The 9,509-nt window shown below is 38.4% G+C and overlaps 1 protein-coding gene and 1 pseudogene across 2 annotated transcripts; both read right to left on the reverse strand.

Moving 5' to 3' along the window:
- Positions 1–524: 524 nt before the first annotated feature.
- LOC147523984 (uncharacterized) lies at positions 525–1,709 on the reverse strand (annotated as a pseudogene).
- A 1,081-nt stretch (positions 1,710–2,790) lies between these two features.
- On the reverse strand, positions 2,791–7,913 carry LOC147523985 (Mitochondrial import inner membrane translocase subunit Tim17/Tim22/Tim23 family protein). Of its 2 annotated transcripts, none has more exons than XM_086601211.1 (8): positions 7,511–7,913; positions 7,305–7,444; positions 7,111–7,210; positions 6,937–7,035; positions 5,899–6,246; positions 4,233–4,325; positions 3,908–4,114; positions 2,791–3,377 (listed from the first exon to the last, which is right to left on the reverse strand). In XM_086601211.1, the coding sequence occupies exons 1-8, from the start codon at positions 7,778–7,780 to the stop codon at positions 3,117–3,119; spliced, it is 1,518 nt and encodes a 505-aa protein (XP_086457337.1). In that variant the 5' UTR covers positions 7,781–7,913; the 3' UTR covers positions 2,791–3,116. The 2 variants fall into 2 exon arrangements, with proteins under 2 accessions (XP_086457337.1, XP_086457342.1); XM_086601216.1 differs by having other exon boundaries at positions 4,220–4,325.
- Positions 7,914–9,509: the final 1,596 nt, after the last annotated feature.

A 9,509-nucleotide genomic window follows, 5' to 3' on the forward strand; every position in this document is an offset into this window, starting at 1 on the left:
GACTCGAATCTAATTACCATCACAACTTCTACTCTGCAAATGTCTCAACCGTTTGTCACAGCATAGTTAGAATTAATCTAGCACATGTTCCACGGAACATCTTGGTTGCACGAAAAAACTGATTCCGAAACCTGATAGCGGGCTCTGCTTCCTGCTTAACCAGCTTCTGGAGTTCTGCCATGTCTAATTGTTCCTCTAAATAGGAAGCATTAATGATTTTGAGTTTTTCATAGCAGAAGCGTTAATGATGGCACATAATTGAATAATAACAGATATAACTATACAAATTAAGAACTGCATGTATAAACATATATGCTAAGTAATGGAACATAATGCAGGTCCAGCATTTTTCACTTGTGGGGGAATAGGCCGGATGCTGCAGGGACATGGAAATTAGGTTGACAAAGTGGTGGGCTCACAGATATGTATGATCAGATACAATGAGACGATACATTCCCTTAGATTTTAGAATGTCAAAGAAGACTTCTCAGCACATCTCACATAATACAGAACAGCTTGACCATGGTACAGTAGGTAGTCCATAGATGATAGATGTTGCATTCTGACAAATTGCTCTTTCTGTACATTGCCTCTCATGGATCTATGTTTTAATTGTCGTTGAAGTGCTCAACCAGACCAAGCATTGATCCTATTGGTTAAAGAAGTTACACTTCTCCTCTTCTCACATAAATACATAATAATCGAAGCCCCTTCACTATAGATGGGGTAGCCAGAGGAAAAACAGCAGAAAATACGTTATACAGGATTGTCCATCTGCCACCAGATCTGCTTTTAAGCATGCTGATATTATATGTGCATATGAATGCAACCATGGATATTTGCAGCACCAACCTCAAAGGAAATCCATAGGTTAAGACTTGCATCATGAAGAGTGACAGATATAATCCTACTGAGTTGAAGTAAAGAAACAAACCAAATGAAATCACGCCTGTTGTACTTAATATTGACTGCCCTGCAACATGGACTCTGTTGCATTTGGATTTTTGTTGTCATTTGATGTGTTGCTATCTTGCCAAACACCTCCCGGAGGACTTAGCTAATCCTGCTTGGTAAGTCGCAGACCAAAAAAACAAAGTTTATATAAAGGGACGAATAGATCACTTGCCTCTCGTTGCTTTGTATAGGTCGTAAGGTGCAAAACTGTATTTCCTCGTTCGTCCTTCCTATTTATTACATCTTCTTTATCAATAAGTTTCAACCATGATCGACTTTAAATGCTTCAAATTGTCTGTTCTGCACCGCAAGATGAAGAACAGTTTCCCCTTGAATGGTCATGTCCTCAATAGGCTCTGGACAGGTTGAAAGTAACTCACTAACGAGTAACGACATCTATTCTACCTTTTGTGAGCAGTCCTTCTGTCTTTACTCGTGAGACGACAGTAAGCAAAGTCAATCTTCAAAAGCTCCCTTACAATCTCCACATAACCATATGCAGAAGCTATATGTATGTGGTTAAACCCATCTTGATTCAACTCTGCTGCAAACTCAGGTTTCAATCGTATCATCTCCTTCACAAAACTAAGATGCCCAGCCATAGCAGCAACATGCAAAGGATTCTGAACTGATGCTAGGGCAACACCATAGAGCAAAAGTGGGTTGTTCTTTAAGCAAATGAAGCAAGCCACCAACATCTCCTGTTAAAGAAGCCTCAAACAACTTCCTATTTGGCCTAGAACAATGAGATTTGTTCTAGGACAATGAATTAAATGAAACTTCTACTTTCAAATTTGGCCTAGAACAATGAGATTTTTAAATAGCTGAACCAACAAATGTGAAACAACGCAAGAATGCTGTTGAGTGCATGCATTTATTTATAAGACTAGCTTGCAACTGAAGCAAAAGTATAATATGCAGAACTAGTTCTCTAGATTCATACATAACTAACTGTCATTATGACCGGAGTTCAGAATAAAGAAGCGACTTTACTTAGTAGTTCTTATAGCATTTCAATACGCAAGAACTCAAAGTTCCATGTAACAATTGTAATAAGGTGCTATATACAGAGAGTGATCCATAGATATTGCGACCAAAGACGAATCCTATTATCTGCAGTGTTATTATATATATCAGTCAGACATACAAACTTTAAATCTGTACTGTAGATACGTTTTTTTGTGTTCAATGTTTGAACTGTAATTCCATTAAATTGTTGTTTTTCTTTTAATCTAGATTGATAGAGCTAGTTTCGTTCACTAGACCTTAACCTGATGTTAGCAAAGAACGAAATCCTCGGTCTTGATTTGACATTTTCATGTAAACCTAAATTGGATAAGTTCTAAAATCATAAAATATAAACTTCAATCCTTTCTGCTCACAAGAAGTCAAGGGCTTGCGATACGTAGAAACAACCAAAATAATCTGACACCTCTTTCTAGCCTCGCATCATCTTCTGGAAAATATTCAATCTGCTTTTGTTGGTTTCTCCAACTCAAAGGTGGCAACTGGTGAATTAGAAAAGTATCAAGACATTTAATAATATAACTAAACAAACATACTCGAACTTCAATAGCACTATGTGAAGAACTTAACCTAACAGAAGCTCTCTGTACATGCATTGTCATTCCTAGTCTGAATCCAAGAAATTGATTGCTCAACTGAAAGTAGACTCTGCCAGTCGAAAAACGTTGCATCGAATGACTAAACACATGCATGCATCATGCATCTAGGTTCGTAACTTCGTATAGTGTTACTGTAGTGAACAGACTTCTTCAAACCAACAGCATCATTTTCTTTACGTTACTTGTACAGTTTATCAATATTCACCCAAAAAAAAACAGAACGCCTGAGAGTGATTTTAATCGTTAATGCGATACAAAAAACCAAGATATCAATTCAATGTGAAGGTCCGAAAGCAAATGATACTCTAAAAAAGTACAGAGTGGTGCATTCGTATCCCCTTTTTGTATTGAATGCAATCAATAGAATGAGAGGTTCATCCTGCTAACAAAGCACAATTTTTAAAACCAAAGTTTGAAGCTTGACTGATGCAGAAGCTCTGAATAAAATGGAGAGGTTTTATCCTGCTAACAATTTGCAATTCAAAACCAAAGTCTGACGCTTAACTGGTGGACAAGTAACAGCAATCTGATAGTTCCTTATAGCCCAGGAATAGATTCAAGGTTGTACTTCTCAGATGCTGAAGCTTCCGTCTCTTGGCTATCTTGTAATTTTGGTTTCAGACCATCAAAAGTTGGTAGGTACACGTAGGATGCACTTCGACTAGAAGGTGGACCAGGGTTGCTAATTTTACTTGCAAGGAAGCGACGAATCAAACCTCTGAGGAATGGGGCCATAGTATCAGGCTCGTGTTCTAAGTAATACATGATTCCTCCCATGCACATACAGAACAAAGCCACCTGTGACAATAAAGAGACCATTAGATTCAAAGATAACTCTTCTCCTCATCTTTCCTTTCTTCAGCAGTTAAACTAGAAGAATATATTAAAAGCCCAAAAGAAAGACTCAAAGAAATTTATGCTCCAGCCACCACCAGGCCTACAGGTATTTGTTTATAGTACTTATAAGAGCCTGCCACCAATTCCAATTTGTATGTGGTGGACCAGTTTTTTTGGATGATTGTTTTTCAGCTACTTATAAGTGGTAGACCACTTATTTTGGTATTTTTGCTACTTATAAGTACCAAAAGTGTAAGTTGGAAAACCTCACCTACACAAACTTACAAGTAGCGAGCACTTATAAGCGGCAACCACTAATAAGAAGTCAAATATTTTTGAACTCCAAAAAACATCTTTGGTTGTATGTTAAAGGTTTAGACATGTCCTTGCCTAAGTGTTGCTCAGCATAAGCTGCCAAAAACCCCTTCAAGTAGATAGAGAGGAAAAAAGAGAGAAAAAATATAGATCACTTAATCAGACAGCTTAAATACCTCGGCATGCTTGATATCGGGAAGCAAACGCCGGTTCACTAATATATACCACAAAGACTCTCCAGCTCGCGGAAGAACGTAAAGAGCAAGTTCCCCCCGTCTGGCTTTCTTCTCCAGGAGTACAGAAAGGGCAGCCAGTCCACCAGCATACCAATACACAAGTTTGTGGTCTTTCACTGCCACCTTCCTGTGCAAACATATGGCTCCCTAGCACCACCAAAGAAATTAGATTAGAAACTTAAACATTTCCATAGTTAAAGAAGCAATGGACAAAAATACTATATTCCAGAAAGAAAAGAATGTAAAAAATACCATTAACAGAGACCTGAAAGATTCCAACGAATGCAGATAAGAATGACGTTGAGCGAACAGCACCTTGAACAGCACGCCAGCAAGTTCGAACAGGAAACTCCATAAACTAAGAGAGCAAAACATTCACGGTATTAAAAAAAGAAAGAAAGAAACAACTACCTTTTCACTTCAGCAAAATAGTTAGTAACAATGAACACAAATTACACTACTATTAGTCATTTTTCCTGAGCTTGGCAATTCCAACTACAGAAATGCTCATTCAACCACGCAATTAAGCACAGACCTCATATTTTACCAATTAGAATACACTTGGGTACAATGTGTAAGACTACTCTGTCTAGTTGAATGAATTATCCGATACAAAAAATCTCTTCACACTGAGCCAATTAACACAATTTGATCACATCATCCAGTACTTATTCGGATTTTATCAAGCGGGAACGGGAGCAAAGGAACTCAAAATTCAGAAGAGATGTGACAAACATACTTCCTTACTGTAACATTTTATCAGCTTTCTAATGAACATTTCTAACTATTAGTGGCCTAACTCTTTTTTTCGATGCGTTACTTCTTTCTCCATCGATGATTGGTCGTTGCATCCTCCAGTTTCAGGCAGATGAGATTTTAAGAACTTTGTGTGTAATTGGGATGCATGTTGCAATCATGATGTATTGCTTTTCTAGTTGGTTAGTTGTGTTGGGTCGTTACAGTCTTCTCAGTGGCTTCCCAAGGGAGTGTGTCAGGTGGAATTCATGCCCCTCATTTTGGACTCTTTGTACTTCTAATAGTAATGAAATTTTGTAATACCAAGAAAAAAAAAATTAAAAGAAAAGAGAATGGTACAAATAGCATCTATATGCTCCTAAAACATCCCAACTAGGTTGCCCTAAGGACACTTTTCAGGCGCTCACAAGCCACGACTCCATACATGGTGAGAAAGTGCCTCCCAAAATCTACAAGTAGAAAAAGTAGATATACTATAAAAAGGACCCAAATACAATGACGCCTAATAGCCCTAAACCAATCAACTAAACTGAAACATGAGCACGTCAATCCCGTGGCCCACCTAGCTACATTGCCTGAGAGCCAATACCACAGAGTTGCCTCCAAGGGTATCACCATGAATCCTGTTGCTGACTGAATACAGTTTTGTGCTTCATTTGACCATCTAAGGTATGTTAAAAACTTACTTGCATGAATAGTTGACTGGATGGCGTATACTACTGGCGAGTGCCAATAGGCAACGGAAAAGATTATGGTGTAGAATAAGACAAGCATCCATACCATGAATGACTCGGGACATTACAAGGAAGAAGAAATCTCTTGAATGAGAGATAATCAAAATACTATTAACTAGTGGATGACATAACTAAAATTCATGCCCTTAACCTATGGGTAACAAGAATTCATTGCATCATATATTCATAATATGCAACCTGAAGAAAGCACTAAATTATAGATACGACTTGATGAATGTGGACAGGTTTGAATATATCATCATATGTAAGCTCACGAAAATCTCACTCCTATGGAAGGTGATGTATTCCATAATCAATCACTGTCAATCACATCCAAGCAATTCATGATTGCACATATAATACAGGATGTTAATTTCAAGAAGAGGCAAAAGAAAAGATTTTAAAATTATAGCAGCATACAGTATTATAAACGATGCTTACCTTTTGTAAGTGGAGAATAACAAATGGTACAAAAGTCAAGGAGAAATATAAGGGAAATGTTTTTCTGAAGGTTCTCGATGCTGCAGTAGCATTGTGAGCTAAGCACGAACTTGTGTCTGGATGAATTACTGAACAAGGTAATATAGAAGGAAACTCCTCTAACTTCACAGAGCCAGATGCTTTTGTTTTAGACAAGAATGTAGATAGAGCAATGATATCGACTGGAAGACCTCTACAGCTGTCCCTTACGGCTTTATAAACAGGCTGCGCAACTGGCCCAGTCTTTAGAATGAAATCTTGATAGGATTTGGGCAAGCTCTCGGGACGCATGACAAAAGCGTACATGACCTGTAAGGAAGATGTAAATCAGTTATATAATAGTCTCTTCTACAAGTGTATGACAGAATGCTACAACTTAAAGGAAATCTGAAACGACTGAACTGCTGTCAGGACTACGTGCAGGAAGAAAATCTGATCTCAAACAAGTTGAAAAAAGCACGAGACTGACAAATGTGAAAAGAGAAGAAAAGGAAGCAAGTGATATTCTTCAACCAAAAAAAGTCGGACAGATGAACATTCACAAATAAAATAAGTTGAAAAATACTTGTTAGACCTTAGAAGGTTGTGTAGCTCTAGAAACAATAACTGGGGCCTAAAACAAATGAAGTATTGAATATTCCAAGATAAACATATCAAATCATCGTATGCGTCTTCATAGAAAACAAGTCAACGATAATAATGGAAAATACGGTTTAGTCCAAAGGAATTGTCAATAACATCAGTAAACAACAATTCCTTCATTAAAACAAAATGATATACATATATAACACAGTTCCAATCAGATTCCAATCCTCTCAAGCCCACATGGTGTGTAAGATCATTTAAATTACATATGAAAATAACACAGTTCCAGTTAGGATCTAAACAAAAGAGAATATACAACATCTAAGTCATTACTCTTTATATTAATGAAATCAATTTTCCTGTACACAAAATTTCATTTTAGCCTGGTAAATTAGTGTTTGATATTCATATTACCTGAGCACTTGCTAAAGCAAATAGCAAAGAGTCTCCATGCCGCCAATGACTTCCCCAGAGGTGAAACTTGTTCTTAGACTTTGCAGAATTATATGCACACTGAAGAAGCAATGTAACGATTAAGGAGGAGGGAAAATGTATATATGGGAAGAATGCAAAAGGTTTATCTTGTACCTGACCAAGCCTAGCTAAAAGATACAAAGCAAGGGTGCGCCTCCTACTAGAATCATCTAACGCTAAGATAGAGAGTCCCGCCACTGAACCTGCTAAAATTCTGCTCCATCATGCCCTTTAACTAAGTGTCATGACTCATGAATATGGAAGAGGAATGAGCATGCATGAACAACAGTGTCTAAATGTAAACTTACGCGTTCAATGGTGTCTCTTTCTTTCTATACTTTCTCAAGAAACATCTAAGAGCGTGATAAGATCCGGTGAAACCACCAAAAAGTAGCCCAATACGACACGCTTCTTCTCTTACAATCAAATCTTTTTCTGATACAAGTTGCTGTGTAAAAAAACATTTAGTGATACTGAAATATCAAAACTTGAAAAGTGTAAATTGAAGCCAAACCTTGAGATCAAGTAATGAGGAATAAGACTGCCCTCTAGCCAATTTAAAAGCTCTTAAAAGAATACCAATCCCAACTCTAACACCATAAGACAGCAAAAAACTCTGACATAAATTCCCAATCGCATTGGCTACACATGAATCGTCCACGTGCTCACAGGGCGGCTGTAGACCCATTGCACTTCTCTGTCTTCTTTGCAACTCCTCAATTGCATCTCTTAATCTCTCTTCTGCTTCTCGAAGTCTCTTTTCTGCGTTTGTCTTATCCTGCATTTTGGGTAATTTGGGATTTTGAGAATTGAGAGGAGAAGAAGACTTGAATGATTGAAAGGGAAAGGAGTTCCTGCAACGAACAGGGGTTAATTTGTGGCTGTTGTTGGGGAGAAAAGTTAAGGTTCAACGTCACTTTAGCAGACTTTTGTCGCACTCGGTCAAAATCAGGGACCAAGAAATAATTATATGAGCTACATGCTGAGGTTTTGAAGGAGTGCCAACCAAAGTGGCATACCGAACTTAATCGAGCTAGGTTTCGGTGGCTTCAAGAGGCAAGAGTGCAACACAATAGGCGCTTAAATACGGGTTCAGATGGCAAAATGGGAGAACATATTTTTTGGAAAGAACATGGTATTAGTGGCAATATACATACAAATTATTCACATTGATTGCAATAATGCATATAAATGTGCATAATTTTGATTTTGAAACAGATATGCAATATTTCAATTTACTTGTAAAGGTTCTAATTGGGCGAATATTACGTATGTAGGAAATTTGGGGAGAATGATGTTGTGATTGAGTTTGAATAATTGAACTGCCTACGTATCCAGTTCTCTAGAGAATTGGAATCAAGTCAGTCGTAGTTCGTGAAGATAGATTTTTGGAGATAGAGCATCTCCCGTAGAGAAGAAGCATAGAATTCTCCTCCCTCACTTTGGTAGTTCTCTCGTCATTTATAGCCCGTGACCTTTGGTCAATGTGGCTCTTGAATGAGCTTAAATGCGGATGCACTAAAGTGCATGGCTGCTGTTACAGAACTGCTGTAACATCTACATTTCCATCTCTGTGTGTTACGAGACCTGGCTGAGTGACCTGACAGTAGGTCATGACATGCGCGACCTGGCAGAGGTCTTGACGTGAATGACCTGGCGAGTCTTGATATGAGCGGCCTGGCAGGTCTTGATATAGTTATGTGGTGAGTTGTGCTAGACACATGTATAATATATATTGGATGTGTATATTAGTCCTTCACACAGCCCCCTCTCATTAGGTCGTTCCAATTTTGTAGGATGATCTGACGAGAGATTAACTCCACACGTGGGAAGCACACGGGTTACGTAATGATTGAAAATGCAAGTAATGTTGCTTTCACAAGTACTGAATTGATATTAGAAGTGTAAGTCCTCAATTAGTGAGAAAATTGTAGCTCTAGAAAGCATTGGAGCTTAAGTGAGCGTTCTGCTCTAGGGCGTGTTGGAGCTCATGTGAGCATGCTGCTCTAGTGAGCGTAGGTCTAGGGACCCGCAGTGTTCAAGTGAGTGTTCTGCTCGAGTGAGCATAGGTCAAGGGACCATTTAGCGCTTATGTAAGCGTTCTGCTCCAGTGAGCATAGGTCAATGGATCTTTTATCGCTTATGTAAGTGTTTTACTCTAGTAGGTCAAGGGACCTTTTAGCGTTTATGAAAGCGTTCTGCTCGAGTGAGCGTAGGTCAAGGGACCTTTTATCGCTTATGTAAGCATTTTGCACTGAGTTGATCCTAGAAGTGTAGGTCCTCAACTTGTGTTCAGTGTTTGAGCTATGTAGCCTTTGAGCTCGAGTGAGCGTTTTGCTCTTAGAGAGCGAGTTGCACGTCGAGCACTCTGCACTGAGTTGATCCTAGAAGTGTAGGTCCTCAACTTGTGAGAAGTGTTTGAGTTATGTAGCCTTGGAGCTCGAGTGAGCATTTTGATTTGGAAATCATAGTTGACATATAGCTTGCCTTGAATTGGCGTGACTATAGTTGAA

The sequence above is a fragment of the Coptis chinensis genome, chromosome 1 (genome assembly GCF_015680905.1).
Source record: "Coptis chinensis isolate HL-2020 chromosome 1, ASM1568090v1, whole genome shotgun sequence".
NCBI lineage: Eukaryota > Viridiplantae > Streptophyta > Magnoliopsida > Ranunculales > Ranunculaceae > Coptis > Coptis chinensis.

What these genes read in the sequence shown, in the direction of transcription:
- LOC147523985 (XM_086601211.1), bottom strand. Translation starts at nt 7,780, where the DNA reads ATGCAGGATAAGACAAACGCAGAAAAGAGACTTCGAGAAGCAGAAGAG. An exon ending in CCTCATTACTTGATCTCAAG is followed by an intron (nt 7,445 to 7,510) that starts GTTTGGCTTCAA and finishes TTTTTTACACAG; the next exon opens with CAACTTGTATCAGAAAAAGA. An exon ending in CATTCGTTGGAATCTTTCAG is followed by an intron (nt 4,115 to 4,232) that starts GTCTCTGTTAAT and finishes TGGTGGTGCTAG; the next exon opens with GGAGCCATATGTTTGCACAG.